Consider the following 17,500-nt stretch of genomic DNA (forward strand, 5'->3'; position numbering starts at 1 on the left):
CAACGTTTAGTGGTCACACCAGTGATCACAAGGAGAGAGAGAGAGAGAGAGAGAGAGAGAGAGAGAGAGAGAGAGAGAGAGAGATTCTAAATTCAGTGTACATAATTATGATTAATGAGTTTCTGATCAAATACACACGGTCCTAAAGAAAGAAAAAAAAAGTTAACTTGTAAATAAATAAACAGCTAAATGGTGGAAGATTGACCATTACGAGTTTACCTTATGAATTAAGCACAAGGTTCTTAGAGAGCATGAGGCGCTAAATAAGCACTCTACAATGGGAGCAGCCATGACTACAACGTGGGTCAAAGGACGCCTCCATATGTTAACTTGACTATTTACATGCAGGGCAATGGAACAAGGCGGGGCACAGACACAATAACGGCCCATGAACATGCCAGGTGACGGTATAAGGGCCACTGAACGGACGGGATGAAGATCTGATGTTTAAATGGTATAATGAATAAAAACAACCATTCTAAATTTGTGACATTACGACGGCTCTCTCTCTCTCTCTCTCTCTCTCAGGTTTGTGGTGTTGATCACATTTAGAGTAATATAAAGAGTCCCGGTCATCTTTTCAAGCTGATGATCGTTTTGATAAACAACGCCTTCAAGCTGCCAAACACAAAGACAGGAGCGATCGAGATGCATTCCACGTTTATGACATTAAAATTATTGCTAAGACTGTTGCAAAGAATTAAGAAAGTCATGATCACAAGAATAGGTTCTCAGGTATATAAACACCGTTGCAACATGCGGAAAAGCGAAATTTGTGGTAACGTCCATATAATTTGGCTGTCGTTGCGTAATGTTGCATCACCACCAACAGAGCCCTGCTCCTGCTGCACGGGGCCCGTCAAGCCTTCCCAACACAAAGAACCACACACGCTTTGGACGCAAATCCTTCCCTATAATGAATAACTGCCATATCTTGACATAGACTGAGTCACGTGGGCAAATGAAAGATTATACAAATCTCGTACCAAGATAATGAAAAAGATACGCTGCTGGTTGCAAGGCAAAAAAAAAAAAAAAAAAAAAAAAAAAACATGGAGCTCAGGACGGCAACACTCCCAGCTGGTACGAGAGCAGCAGACGACGCAGTCAGCTGAGAACGAGAGGGAGTGAGGAGCAAGGCTTTGTTCTCTTCTACGTAATGCTCTCCACTCCACACAGACCGCTCTCCTCATAACATAAGACAAAACACATGCACCCACTGATACATTAATATCATAATATAGGGCATACAATGTAAGCTGCATTATAGAATTAAAAACCGCAACCGTTATGATGTTACTGTGATTATTTTCCTGTTCTCTGTGGCTCACCCCTGCCGAACAATGGAGCCCAGAGCAAGTCTGTTTTGTAGAGACAGCTGAAACGTGGCTGAAAGACTTCATCTCACGGCAACAGCTGTCAACGCAATATACTCGTGCAAAGAGACGTTAATGTAGAAAAAAAATATAAATACTGATAGGGTCTGATGTGTGTGTGTGTGTGTGTGTGTGGGTGGGTGGGTGTGTGTGTATGTGTGTGTGCGTCAACAGAAGCCAGTATGTCACCAAACATGAAGGCAGATGACATTCACAATTTGCTGACAATTACAGATGCACTGAATACTAAGAGCTAGGAGCGTCTCTATCTTGCACATAACAAGAGCAGTACGTACTAAGGCTGTTGTTTTCCTTGGCGTCATTGCACCTGTTGACCACCTTGATGACGGCCCTCCCCGCCATCCGAGTCTGCACCACCTGGGACTGTCGCAGGATAACATTTGTCAAATCGTTTCCAAACTTGGGCTTCATTGTGTCTGTTTGTAAGAATCTCGTATGCACCGACAAACAATACTTCCTCCACACGCGTATCCTTCTGCGAGGTTGGGACGTTCAAGTTTGAGTATCCGTTTGGAGTGTTGAGGGTTTTATACAGCGCGGTACGCATGGCAACCACACAGTGTTGTCATCTTCCCGAGCAACACATTATTCTACATTTGCCAAGATTTAACTCTTATTTCAGATGCGTATATTCGCTATTCGCAAAAACTGTAAGGTTTTGTTTATTTAAGACCACGATTCTGAAAACAACAAGATATTTATACAAAATTCATGTACGTGAATAGTTACAGTATTAAAACACTAAGGAAAGCAACGTTTTCATTACAATTTGATTATTTTTTGTTCTTGAATTTCGTTTGAACAATATCCATTACACAAATTTGAAGATGTTATACAACAAGTGGTATTCAATAAAGAAGTATGTCACTTCATCAATAAGTGAAGACAATGCATAATTGTATACTACACTCGGCAACTTTACTGGTAAGATGTCTTCTAGTCCCTGGATAATTAAATATATACCGTTGTTCTTCATTGTGCAATGAAAGTAATGACAAATATTGTATAACATGGTACAAACTAATATCAATCTTAATAAATCATCATACATTCAAGTAAATACAACTTAAAAGCACTCAAAATATCATACATGGATTAAACGATCTAATATGAAACACAGACGCATATGAATGGGAGTAAGTGCATGGCAATGATATGCTTTTCTGTGATTGGTTGCAAGAGAACGTCGAAGCTATTCGTGATTGGTCCCCTTGTGACGTAAACAAAAACATGCCTCAACCACGAGGTCCATGTAAACATTGCAAGAGACAGTTGCCAGACTCCACAGAACGTCAATACACGCACATCATTGATTCAGAGCGGGGAAGTAGGATAAGCATATTGTTATGAGCCATTCCAGTAATGCAACCTTCGATTTTAATGTTTTTTTTTTTTTTTTTTTAAAGAGAGAGAGAGAGAGAGAGAGAGAGAGAGAGAGAGAGAGAGAGAGAAAGCAGGGCTCGGGGCTCGGTTGTAAAACAAAAATTCATTGTTTACAGTCAATAAAATTAACTATGAGGTGATTTTAGATGTGATAATAACACCTATTCTGGTATTTTTGCATATTACAAAATATGTAAATATCACAGGTTTTCAATTGAATCAAACTGTTTATTGGTCTCATATATAGTTCGTCTCTATACTGCTGCCTCCGCCAAGAGCTAGAGTTAAGAAGTGAGTAAATAGAGCATGAGATAGTGGTATGTGTCTTCCCTTCCCTTCCTCCCTTTCATATCCTCGGTGCGTTGCAGGACCTTCCTGGTAGCGCGCACTTCCCTCCGAGGTTTCCAAGAGAGTGTTGGCGTGATACCAACAACATGTACGCATACGAGTACGTGGGCACCCTTTACTTTGCGCCTTTGTGTTTCAGGAATGGGGCTTCAAGGAGTACCCGCTTCTCTTCCCTTATTGTGATGGTGACGCACTTCTCTAATCTTATTTTTTTTCTTTTTGCACAAAAATATCATTATTCTCTGTGATGGCTTTGTTTCTCTTGATTTATCTATCAGTCCATCTTTGCATGAATATCCCTCTACCTGTTCATCCATTTGTCCTTTTCGTCTTATCACTTTCTCTTTCCTTTCTACGTATAGAGTGTCTCTCCCACCTCTCCAAGGGATGCTTAATTGAATGGCTATCTTTAAGAACAACAGCCTCAGTTTCAACCTCTGTGTCTTTGAGGGAAATCAATCTCCAGGACTATATCTCCATGTACTTTTAAAGCAAAAGCATCATCTTCCTTCAGCCACTCAGTTTTATAATCCCACGAACCGTCTTATGACTCGAGACCTCCAGTGAAGCTGATGAAACGTCAGTGGCGGTGTATTTATATCACAGTAAAGAGATTAGTATAAGTACGTTTATTTTCATTCACATCACTGATATATGAATATTGTAGCTCTCTCTCTCTCTCTCTCTCTCTCTCTCTCACACAGAAATACTTCACATGCCAATATTACACCAAAACTTACAAGCAAGTCGAACATGATAAACATATTATAAAGTGAAAAGATTGATCAAGCTGCACAATAACATGAGGTTTTATTTACGGGCGAGCTTGAAGATCACACGAGTGCACAGACATATATAAAACTATGGATTCGAAACAGCTAGGCACTCACCACACTGGATTTGAGGGACTGGGCACCGAAAAACATCACATTCATATATATTAAGTAGCAATGGCAGTGGCAGTGTGGCTAAGGAAGCTTTATGAGTGCTGACAGAGGCTGAATTAAACAACAGGGTTTACGGAGATACACACAATAGTTTTTCAAGTTACATTTCCTTTGAGAGTGTATAAAGCAGCACAAGATAAAATAGATAAAATAGCGAGGGACACTAGAGTTAATGAAGTAATGTACAAGTCCGAGCAAGATGTGTATGGAAAGAAAGAGAGAGATTTAGTTTTGAGGTGTGTGTGTGTGTGTGTGTGTGTATTTACCTAGTTGTACGTATTGTATAGGGTTCGAGCGGAGCTCATATTGTCCTGTCTTCATATCTCCATTTATCTAATTTTTCCTTAAAGTTATGCACACTGTGTTGTAACAACTTCATTATCCAATGCATTCCATTTTTCCACCGTTCTGTGTGGAAAACTCTATTTTCCAATAACCTTCACACACCGCCTCATCCTGATCTTTTCATGTCCTCTTGTCCTTCCATCATCATCTGTCAACAGCACCAGGTCTTCTTTGTCTATCTTTTCAATATCATTTACTATCTTATACATTGTTATTAAGTCCCCACGTTCTCTTCTATCTTGTAAGGTTGGCAGTCCCATTTCGTTCAGTCGTTCTTCATGTGTGAGGTCCTTTAATACCGATGTAATTCATCTCGGTCACCTAGCCAGTCTTCCCCATTACCGAGCGAGCTCAGAGCTCATAGACCGATATTCGGGTAGGACTGAAACCACAACACACTCCACACACCGGGAAAGCGAGGCCACAACCACTTGAGTTACATCCCGTACCTACTTGCTGCTAGGTGAACAGGGGCTACACATTGAGACTTGCCCATTTGCCTCGCCGCTTCCCGGGACTCGAACCCGGACCCTCTCGGTTGTGAGCCGAGCTTGCTAACCATTATACTACGCGGTGTGTGTGTGTGTTTCACTGTTTGATCTGCTGCAGTCTCTGACGAGACAGCCAGACGTTACCCTACGGAACGAGCTCAGAGCTCATTATTTCCGATCTTCGGATAGGCCTGAGATCAGGCACACAACACACACCGTGACAACAAGGTCACAACTCCTCGATTTACATCCCGTACCTACTCACTGCTAGGTGAACAGGGGCTACACGTGAAAGGAGACACACCCAAATATCTCCACGCGGTGTGTGTGTGTGTGTGTGTGTTCTGCTAAAGATGCATCTCCGCTACTCTTGCAACGTTAGTTTGTACAGAACAATAAAAGACGCAGGGCATAAGTGGGTGCACGTACAGACAGTGGAAGTGGCTTGCTGTCAGCACGTGCGGCCACTTTTCCACGACACTGTGGTGATACTTTGCAATCTAAGTCTAAATCTGGCCACTCGTCCCTCAGTTCAGTGTGTGCCTGCCATGAGCTACGCAGTCATTCATCTGAGGCATCATCTCTACGCTAAGTAGGGACGGTAGGACTCAACCATTAACGTCATCACGCGGTGGTGCATTCTACCTTTACTTTTCCTTCTTACCGTTCATGCAGGTACGCGACAGACGTAGTTTTTTTTTTTTTCATTTATTAATTTTCTTTATTTACACTCCTTCAGACTTCAGTCATATATAACACTGATCCTACCCTCTCTAAAGTCTGACAATCAGAAACAAGCCGACACACAGACACGAACACAAAGACACACACACACACACACACACACACACATCCCTTTTTCCTCTGCACCTGGCCCTTGTGTTCTGTCCTCAGTCGCTATCGACGGAGGCGTTTATAGTGGTGTCCTGGATTTCTCATCAGCGGTTGGCTGCCAACCACTATTCGCTCCACGCAGCCACAAAGAAACGATTGCACGCTGTGGTGGACAGCACACCAAGAATATTTTTCAGTCTCAACTATTGTCAAAGGAAACGGACCTCCTGGATTTTGCGCACACACACACACACACACACACACACACACACACACACACACACACACACACACACACATTTGTGGAATAAAAAAGAACCATGATACTTGACTGATGATTGAAACAAGATTGGAAAAGAAAGATGTCATAATAACATTCACTACGAGGTACATGGAAAGATTTTGTATGGGTTGAAAGATGCAGTGATACATAAACATATGAATGTAACAATGAGAGAGAGAGAGAGAGAGTCTATTATGATGCACCATATAACCCATGTGCTCCACTCATCACAGCATACCAGGGTTGGCAGCAATCAGGGTGAAGAAGGAGGAAGGCGCTAGGGGCAACACAAGTAGCGGGAGCCGGCGGGGGTTTCCCAGCGTGACGGCACGTGGTGGTGATGCCTTGCCGCTGCCAACATCCGAGTAGTGAGTGCACCAAACCAGTGTCCCAGGAACAAGGAGGATAGTTAGAGTCGCTTCCTCCCTTGTTTCGCGGCTCCTCAAACAGGTCACTGCCGTCACTCTCACGCACCTGTTTCCTAGGGATATAGCAACACGAGAGAGAGAGAGAGAGAGAGAGAGTCATCGAGCACGTGCTTTTATGTACTGTATGTACGTACATCACGACGCTCCTACATTTCTAGCAATAGCGCGCGCACACACACACACACACACACACACACACACACAGTTGGCTACCTGCTCGTAACTAAGAATCTTTTTTAAAGGATTGTCAAGAATAATAGTGTGTGTGTGTGTGTGTGTGTGTGTGTATATATATATATATATATATATATATATATATATATATATATATATATATATATATATATATATATATATATAAATTATGTAACTTAACGTCTATTTCAATCGACGAGAGAGAGAGAGAGAGAGAGAGAGAGAGAGAGAGAGAGAGAGAGAGAGAGAGAGAGAGAGAGAGAGTTGGTTTAGACTGATAGTTCTTAACCTTTTTACTTTCACGATCCCTCTAGAAATTTGTCGATCCCTCCACGCCTATGCTATGGATACAATTCGCTACAAGATTTGCACTTTTCATAAGTTCTTGTTACAAGATCTTTCTCTCATTAAGAGAATGACAAATACAATGAATGGAATTCTATTTTCCCAAGGGCTCATGCCCCCCTTGAAAATTACTCATGCCCCTTTAGACTTTAGATGGAAATTATAAGAAAGGGGTATGAGAGTCTGAGATATGTAGAAACCAGCAGGGAGTAGGTATGAGGAAATGGTCATGGAATGGAGTCGAGTAAGGTAAGACTTCATTGACAGGCATTGACCTTTGACCTGTGATATTTACTTATCGAAAAAATCCCCTTTGTTAACAAGTTGCTTTAGTTAAAAAAATTAAGGGGAGCAATGTTGCTTCATCAAATAAGACTCCATATTTACATTTTGAGGTTCTGCTACTCACCAAGCCATAGTAAAGATAGACAACTGCTGCTGGCCAGACAATGATAGTGTGGCCATAAAACGTTTTGCCATCTATCTATCAATATCTATCTATCTACAGTGTATATACTAATAATACTTACTGATGTTGAATCCTGTTTTATATCTTTTATGTTCCTTCCTGCTGTAGCAATCCCGATTAAGTTTGTTGAACAAGTAAAAAACTGAAATAAAAAATCCACAATTTACAATAACTTTGCCCTTATCAATTTTCATTGAATATCATCATTATTTTCAAGAACTAAGGAGAGATTCTGTCTCGGCAATGGCACAAGTTCTGGTCCTGCAAAAAGTGGTAAAGAGTTTATTGCCAGTAAGGAAGATTGTAAATAGTTTTATAATGCCCAAATTAACTTTAATGGAATAAATTGATATACATATGTATTGTACAAAAAAAAATATTTTACTCCGATTATACATTATGCTGATTTACCAGTTTTCTACTTAGCATTCAATAATTACATTAATACAATATCAAATCACTATACACACTTTCTCTTATTAAGATACAATGTCATTGTAAAAGCTCATCATGTCACTAATGAAAAAAATATGCATTTGTAAGAGGCAAATTACACACACACACACACACACACACACACACACACACACACACACACACACACACACACACACACACACGAACAACAAACAAACAAACAAACAAACAAACAAACAAACAAACACACACACACACACACACACACACACACACACACACACACACACACACACACACACATCAAAGTATGTAATCCTTGCAATACTCTACCAGACACTCCATCCACACATAAACCTTATAGGACAGGTTTCCCATGTCAAGGCAATGTTGCAGACAGACATCAGTACTTGCTCAAATTAAGCCTCTGACTGGTGTAAAGGCATATATATTCTAGAAGAAATAGGTAAATACCATTATGAATACACTCATCATGTAAAAAATAAATAAATAAACAGAAAATAAGAAACAAGCTGAAGTAATGATTGTTGTAGGGGATTACATGAACACTGAATTATAAAATGTGCAGGACAGGAAAAAAAAAAATAAATAAATAAAAATAAAATAAAAAAATAAAAAAATAACAAATATATTAGGGGTATAAAAATCACACACACACACACACACACACACACACACACACACACACACACACACACACACACACACACACACACACACACACACACACCAAATCCAAGTTAATGATGCACACATACCAGAAAAACACAACAACAGAATATTTGGAAAAACTTACAGCACATTCCAAAGTATTGGATTCTCATTCAACTACTTGGATGAGAATATGATAAAGAAAATATTAATCATTTTAATTAGACCACAGTTGGAATATGCAGCCGTGATATGGACACATATGAAGAAACATGTGAATAAACTAGAAAGAGTGCAGCAGTTGGGAACAAGGATGATACCAGGTTTTAAGGAGGTGCCATAATGAGGAGAGATTAAGAAGACTGGATTTCCTCACATTAGAAGAGAGAGTGGAGATATGATAACAATGTATAAAATAGTAAAAAGAATGGATATCCTAGAAAGAGAAGACTTGATAAGGATGTCTCCCAACAATCAACTGAGAGGACACCCAAAGAAAATACAAAAGGACAGTTGTATGGGATATGTCAAGAAGTATAGTTTCCCATATCATGGCATTGACAAATGGAACAAATTGAGTAGAGAGGTGGTGTGTGCGGCGAGTGTCAGCCAGATGAAAGACAAACTTGATAAATGTGGACAAAGAGACAGGACATAAAGAGCTAAGCTCAGCTCTGTAAATCACAAATAGGTAAACACACACACACACACACACACACACACACACACACACACACACACACACACACACACACACACACACACACACACACATTTTGTAATACTGCAAATATACTGAATCATTTAAGCTCATACAAACTCTATGTTTGCCTTGTGATTGTAATAATATTAGGCATGCACTGTTTATTAATAGCCCCATTTCAAAAAATTTACTAAGATGTATAAAGTATTTAAGTTTTACATTTTCAGTTTCACCTCATAAGAATACAATCATTCTACATTTCATCAATACCAATATCTTCACTCTTGATAGTTATTTCACTGATATCTTCCAAAATTTCATGATCCTCAATCTTGATTACAGAATCATTACTTTCTTCCAGTTTCTTATTTTCAGCTTTTCTCTTTTTCACTATACTTGGAGGAAGCCACTCATCATCTTCACTGCTTTCCTCCGTTTGCACAGTTTCCTCACTTTGATGGTCTTCCACCATAATGTCAGTTTCTAACTTTCCCTTATTGGTATATTCAAGAAAATGGAAAGCTAGATGTTTATATAATTCATTTTCACTCTTGAAATGCAAAGAACAATCACTACATTCATAGTTTTCCTTCTTTTCCTTTTGTATGAGATCACTTTGAGTAGTATAATCACTTGAAGGTTTAGATAGATGTAGCTTCATATGCTGCCAAAATTCATTTCTTGTTGAAAACTCCTGATTGCACAGAGAACAGTCAAACTTGCTTTCCTCCTCTTTGCAATGCTCTGTCAGTAGCATTCCAATGTATGCATTTCGCTTGCTGGTATGGCCAACATAATTTTTGTCCAGCACACACTTACAGATCCAACACTGATTCCTTGTATTGAGGGCATTCACCATGTCTCGTGGTACAAGATCATTCCACATTTGTAGATTGCAGTAATGGTTGACAATGTGCCTACATAACCACCATGCACCTTTAAACTTTGAACCACACATTTTGCAGGTCAGAGCCTGTTCTTTCACATTTGTCATTTTGAACTTGTGTGCATGCAAGACATGAGACACACCCTCATTAGTACTTTCAAATGTCATGAAGCAACGAGTACATCTTACAATACCACTATTTGATCTCAAAGATTTGCTTCTGAGAGTCATTGTCTTTCTTTTTTTACTCACATGTTTATCATCACTGTCATCTTCATTTCTTTTTCTTTTCTTTACCTTAAATGGGCTAAGAAAATGACAAGCTAAATGTCTACGAAAGCTAAGTATTTCAGAGAATTGTTCATTACATTTCAAGCAATTAAACTTTTTATGTTGTGAATCCTGCAAGACAGTAGACTGTTCAACTTCAGAATTTGTATCTACATGACCTAAAGAACGTCTATTCAAAAACAAATGGAGCTTGATGTGTTTCCAATGACTGTATCTGTTTGAACATGAAAAATCACACAAAGGGCATTGAAACTGTTCATCTTCCTCAAGCTCTTCAGTTCTACAAGATAGTGCTTCTTCAATGGTATTATTCCGCCTAATCATGTGAGCTGAATGACCTGTCTTTAAGGCAGTCTTACAAATCCAACAAAATTGCCTATTTACTTTACTTAATAAATTCCTAGGAACCATGTCTTCCCACTTACCAAGGTCAATATAATGCTTTAAAATATGAGAGCACAGGGCATAGGATTTCACAAATGACTGTTCACAATGATTGCAGGTTTTGCCATTAATCATGACATTTAAGTTATCTACATGTTTGCTAAGTAAATGATTTAATGCATCACTTTTGATACTAGAAACCTGTTCACAATACAGGCATTTATAAGTCCCTACAGGGTTATCTGATACATCTGTCTTCAGCTTTGTGCTGTCACTTTCATCCAGTGACTCTCCTTCATTGAGATCCCTACCCATCTTATCAATGGAATTAGTAAACATATTATTGCTTGCTGGTTTTTCAAGTTTATCATCAGGAATATTCTGCTGAATTAGATGTAGTGCCAAATGCTCAAGCAACTCAGATTGTACAGCATACTTCTGAGGGCATTTAGGACATAAGAAGTGTTTGGGGTCTTTTGCATTATCTACAGAGGGTGTGGTGATATGTATCTTGATGTGGTTCCAAAATTTGTGTATATCAGTGAAGGTTTCCTCACACAGATTACAATTAAAAGTACAATCTTCATCAGTCGCAGTGATTTTACTAGTCTTACCAGAAAGGAGATTTTCAATAACTAAATTTCTGGATTTAGTATGAAATTTGCTATGGGAAACGCCTGATGTTTTACATACCCAACATTTCACTTTTATGTCTTCCAAGCCAAAATTTGCAGGAAGGATTTTTTTCCACATGTTACCTCTCTCATAATGTCTGAGTACATGTTTACAGAGTGATAGTCCTGAGATAAATAATTTGCCACAAATATCACATACTCTATATTCTTTCATACAAGAAAATGCAGTGTTGTGCTGATTCACCATGTGATCAACACCATCATCTTTACACTGGAATACTTTGGAACAAAATCTACATTTAAATTGATTAGTCTTCAGCTGACTGTCCTTGTCTTCTTTCAGTTTCTGGTTCTCTTCTGAAGATTTTGAAGATTCCTCCAGCATCTTATCTAGTTCTAACTGATTTGTAAGATTTTGTTTTTCCTCTTGGTTGTTCTCAGCAGAGGTACTAGCAGTGGGTGACTCATTCTCACCATCATCTTTTATAGAGGAAGATTCACATGTTCTGATATGATGGTTATAATCAGTAGGATCTACAAACTTTCTGTCGCAAGTAGGACATGTTTTTACGCGTTTGCATTTAATCTCTCCAATGCAATCTTGAAGATGTTCCAGATAAGTTCCTCTGGGATAATTCTTCCCACAATGTCTGCATTTCATTACAGTGTCATCCTTATTATGCACACTTATGTGATGAGCTGAGAGTTCCTCTCGTGTGTCAAAAAGTGCCAAGCAGTAATGACGGCATCTGAGTTTTTCTTTGTGGGCAGTAATCTGATGCTGAAAAATTTTCCTTGAGGTAGATCTTGTAATATTACAAGCTGGACACTTTGGCTTTTCTGTGTGCTTTTGTTTTGTATGAATACGTAGGGCAGTGAGAGTTTTGAAGACTGCAGGACACAACTCACAGGGCACTGCAACCACTTTAGAAGTTGATGTACTTCTCCTCCTACGCTTTGATTTTAATTTTACTAAAACAGTTCCAGGATTGCTGTTTTCAGTTTCCAATGGTTCCTCTTTACAAGTGATCCCTTGAACATCATTGGGTGTCAGTGGCTGTTTTTCTGTAGGATTTCTGTGACCGAGTAGCTGTGGATTGTTGAACAGTACAGGAGCCTGCTGTACATTAGTTCCACAAACAGTATTCATAGCTTCTGATGCACTGATAATTAATCCTGCAGGTGGGCCAGGTACTAATATTGGAAATTTAGGCAATAACATTTCATTGCTGAAAGGACCTTCACTTGATGGCAGTGTAACATTTCTTTTATTTCCATGAGTAAGTTTTATATGATTAGACCATTCAGTTTTGCTTGTAAACTCACGAAAACAATACTTACAATCATACAAGTCATGTATTTTTCTTTTGTGAACTGCATGGGTAATAGGACTGCTAAAAGCCTCATGACATAGGGTGCAACTGTGTTTCATTTGATGTAACTTCAAATGCTCATTGAAAGTTGCTAAAGTCTTTGTTTGAAACTGACATTTCCCACACTTCCACAACATACAATTTAGATGCTTTGCAGCCTCTGCAGGGGTGTTCAGTACAATACCACACACTTTACATACCTTGGTCACCTTAATAGTCTGGAATCTGGGCTGGATTGTTTGAGCTTGGGAAGGTATGGTTCCCAAAGACAGGTGAGTGTTTTGTTGCTTGGTTGGGTTGCTATTCAAACCAAAACCTGTAGGGACAAAAAATTTTCAAATGGTAAGCTTAAAAATGACATGTACTCATCAATTCCACTTCAATATAACTACACTAAATGAATTACTTCATCTTTTTTTGCTGTCGTGATTTACCCAACAAATATGATGCACCAATAATATGTACTTAGTACTACCAAAGACATGATACTATAATTTATACTAACAGCAATAAAATTCACATAAATCAAACATATAACCATTTTCTTCCCTTGTTTGTTCAGGTGCTTGGCCTCTACTAGAAATTCTACTCCACATGCACTCATTTATCCTATCATCCATCATCCAAGTCACCTTCCTGATTATTTGATCCTTGCCTCCCCCCTCCACCTCTCTCTCTCTCTCTCTCTCTCTCTCTCTCTCTCTCACACACACACACACACACAACAAATGACATACTTTGTGAGTGTCAATTTGGTTTTAGAAAAGGGCGTTCATGCATGACAAACCTGATATGTTACTATTTGAGGGTGATAGATGTAATACAGGAAAGAGATGGTTGGGCTGATGGAATATATCTGGATTTAAAAAAGGCCTTTGATAAGGTACCACACCGGAGACTGATCTGGAAACTTGAAATGGTAGGAGGAGTGCATGGCAGTTTACTAAAATGGATGGAAGACTTTTTGGTAGGAAGAGAAATGAGAACAATAATTAAGGACAGACCATCAGAATGGGGCTTGGTGGAGAGTGGAGTTCCACAGGGATCAGTGTTGGCACCAGTAATGTTTGCGGTCTACATAAATGACATGGTGGATGGGGTGTCCAGTTATGTGAGCCTATTTGCAGGCGATGCAAAATTGTTAAGAAAAGTGAGATGTGACAAAGATTGCGAACTACTCCAGGAAGACTTGGACAGAATATGGAAATGGAGCTGTACATGGCAAATGGAGTTCAACACGACAAAATGCAAGAAATTAGAGTTTGGCAAGAGTGAAAGAAGAATCAGGAGTATGTACAAGATAGGAAATGAAGACATAAAACCAGTCATGAAGAAAAAGACCTTGGGGTGACAATTACCAATGACCTATCGCCAGAGAGACATATAAACAAAATAATTGGAGAAGTATTGAACTTATTGAGGAACATAAGAGTGGCGTTCGTATATTTAGATGAAGAAATGATGAAGAAAATAATTACTGCAATGATAAGACCAAGGCTTGAATATGCAACAATACAGTGGGCTCGAACTTAAAGAAACACATAAGGAAACTAGAGAAAGTACAGAGGGCTGCAACAAAAATGGTGCCTGACTTAAGAGATTTGACTTATGAAGACAGACTGAACAGAATGCAACTTCCGACCCTGGAAAACAGAAGAAAGGGAGACCTGATAGCAATATACAGAGTGATGATTGGCATGGAAAAAATGGATAGGGAAGATCTGTGTATGTGGAATGAAAGAATGTCGAGAGGGCATGGGAAAAAACTAAAATGGCCACTTATAGGAGAGATGTGAAAAATATAGCTTCCCTCATAGAAGGGTGGAAGCATAGAATAGTTTAGACGTGGAAGTGGTCAACGCAAGGAATATTCATGATTTTAAGAAAAAGCTGGACATTAGTAGATATGGAGACGGGACAGTACGAGCATAGCTCCTTTCCCGTATGTTACAATTAGGTAAATACACACACACACACACACACACACACACACACACACACACACACACACACACACACACACACACACACACACACACACACACACACACACACATGCCTGGTAGCTCAGTGATTAGAGCGCTGGCTTCACAAGCCAGAGGACTGGGGTTTGATTCCCCGGGCCGGGTGGAGATATTTGGGTGTGTCTCCTTTCACATGTAGCCCCTGTTCACCTAGCAGTGAGTAGGTACGGAATGTAAATCGAAGAGTTGTGACCTTGTTGTCCCGGTGTGTGGTGTGTGCCTGGTCTCAGGCCTATCCGAAGATCAGAAATAATGAGCTCTGAGCTCGTTCCGTAGGGTAACGTCTGGCTGTCTCGTCAGAGACTGCAGCAGATCAAACAGTGAAACATCACACACACACACAACTACAACTAGGTAAATACACCTCACATATGAAGAACGACTGAAGGAAATGGGACTGTCAACCTTACAAGATAGAAGAGAACATGGGGACCTAATAACAATGCATTTGTTAGTAAATGATATTGAAAAGATAGGCAAAAGAAGACCTGGTGCTGTTGATAGAAGATGGAAGGACAAGAGGACATGAAAAGATCAGGATGAGACAGTGTGTGAAGGATATTGGAAAATAGTTTTCCACACAGAACAGTGGAAAAATGGCATGCATTGGATAATGAAGTTGTTACAGCACATAATGTGCATAACTTAAAGGAAAAATTAGATAAATGTAGATATGGAGACAGGACATTATGAGCCCCATTCACACCCACCCTGTACAATACAACTAGGTAAATGCACATACACACACTCTTAATTTGTTCTCAGGTTGAGAAAAATACTATAGAAAATAGATGTAAAAAAAAAAAATAAATAAATAAAATAATATTCTTGTCTTCCATTTCATGTTTTTATTTAATTTTTCTATTTTTATTTATACCATGTGGGGTTTTCCTGAGAATTTATGGGCTAAAGGGGGTACTTTTTGGGATACCTCCTATCTCAAAGCCCACCCGCTAAGAAACCGTTGCCCTGAGTGAGGAAGCCCAACCTACACTCGGACTGTGGACAGGATTCAAATCCGTGTGCTTGGAGACCCCTCAGATCCCAAAGTACGTATGGTTCCATGGTTAACTGCATATTGGCCTACCAGTGTAGCAAGCAGGTGTTTCACAAGTTGTGTACTGATACATATGTGCCCTGGATAGCCCTTTCTAAAAACTTTTGCAACCCAAGTATATAAATAACTTGTAGGTAAATTTTAGTCTATTAAGACTACATTGGTGTCACAATGGTAACAGACAGTAAGTGTAAAAATACATATGAAATTAAGTAATAAATATAGCTATAAAAGGAGAAAACAGGTTTCCAAATACAAGTAATTCTTGGTGATACTGTATTTCCTAAAACATAAATACTACATTATGCAATAATAATTAAATGTGCAGAAAATGTCATTGAAAAATTAATTTCTTTGATAAAGAAAACTGTTCTCATAACAGAATAGTACAAAATAATGCCCCAGTTCATAATTCATACTGTTTGATTCATCACCATGTACATCACTGATCATAAAAGTCATGTTTTTCATTGAAACATGAAACACAAAAGTTGTGGCTGAGCATCACATTGGCTGTAGAGGGTACACACCCTCCTAACCTTGTTTGAGGACACCTTGTATCCCTTACACAGTGACATCTCATAACATCACCTGCATCTTTTCTTTGTGTTTTCTTTTGTCTAACTGCTTCCTGAAGTGTATTCTTTTCTTTCGCCTAATATATCAGAGGTCCTCTTCTCTGATTTTGTAATTACTAATTTCCTCAGGAATGTTTAGTTAGAAAAAGAACAACTGACTTTGTGAAGCACCTTAAACACACTTCTTTTGCTGAGTAGTACATTTGAGCATTTGTTACTGATATCCCACTAATCATTTCCACAACCAATTTCTTGTTCTCCTTTGTGGTGATTAATAAGAAATGAGTTAATGAGCAACATCAACACCTCTTTTTTTGCTTTATTGTACTTAGTGACACTTTCAGATGTTAAAATCTCTTCCCCTTTTACATTTTTCTTATCACTTGGAAGTAAGTCATTGCCCTATTCAGACATTGCTGATAGTGTGAGGACCTGTCTCTTATCCTTCCACTTGTAATATCTTGTGTCTTTTCTGATGTTTTCATTTCTTCTGCCTTCAATTTTGCTCTCACTATTTCCTGGCAAATGTGTTTCCTTCCTGCTCGGACAACTCCACATAGTCTATATAAGTTAAGTTTTCTTATCCAACAAGTACTCTGCTAACTATCATCCCATATTTATAAGCTTTGTCTGGAATGTGTTTTGATACACACTCCCCCTAAATGGCACCATACCTTCATCACTTTATCACTTGGAAGTAAGTCATTGCCCTATTCAGACATTGCTGATAGTGTGAGGACCTGTCTCTTATCCTTCCACTTGTAATATCTTGTGTCTTTTCTGATGTTTTCATTTCTTCTGCCTTCAATTTTGCTCTCACTATTTCCTGGCAAATGTGTTTCCTTCCTGCTCGGACAACTCCACATAGTCTATATAAGTTAAGTTTTCTTATCCAACAAGTACTCTGCTAACTATCATCCCATATTTATAAGCTTTGTCTGGAATGTGTTTTGATACACACTCCCCCTAAATGGCACCATACCTTCATCAACAAGTTTGGAGATGGGTTTGTGCA

General features: G+C 39.0%; 2 protein-coding genes across 6 annotated transcripts in view; both read right to left on the reverse strand.

Annotated features, from left to right (window-relative positions):
- LOC123503578 (leucine-rich repeat protein SHOC-2-like) overlaps positions 1-1,912 on the reverse strand; it is a 21,841-nt gene extending 19,929 nt beyond the window's left edge. Inside the window, exon 1 of the mRNA XM_045253471.1 lies at positions 1,673-1,912. Coding sequence (XP_045109406.1) covers positions 1,673-1,808 — 136 coding nt within the window. The 5' untranslated portion in view covers positions 1,809-1,912. The remainder of the gene's footprint in view (positions 1-1,672) is intronic.
- A 4,161-nt stretch (positions 1,913-6,073) lies between these two features.
- LOC123503369 (zinc finger protein Xfin-like) overlaps positions 6,074-17,500 on the reverse strand; it is a 53,617-nt gene continuing 42,190 nt past the window's right edge. For 2 of the 5 annotated variants that reach the window (XM_045253058.1, XM_045253059.1), the window contains exon 4: positions 7,777-13,142. In XM_045253058.1, the coding sequence (XP_045108993.1) occupies positions 9,511-13,142 (3,632 nt within the window). In that variant the 3' untranslated portion in view covers positions 7,777-9,510. Of the gene's footprint in view, positions 6,510-6,956; positions 7,608-7,776; positions 13,143-17,500 lie in introns of those variants that run through there. The other 3 variants (XM_045253066.1, XM_045253064.1, XM_045253068.1) reach the window with 3 other exon arrangements.

The sequence above is a fragment of the Portunus trituberculatus genome, chromosome 14 (assembly GCF_017591435.1).
Source record: "Portunus trituberculatus isolate SZX2019 chromosome 14, ASM1759143v1, whole genome shotgun sequence".
NCBI lineage: Eukaryota > Metazoa > Arthropoda > Malacostraca > Decapoda > Portunidae > Portunus > Portunus trituberculatus.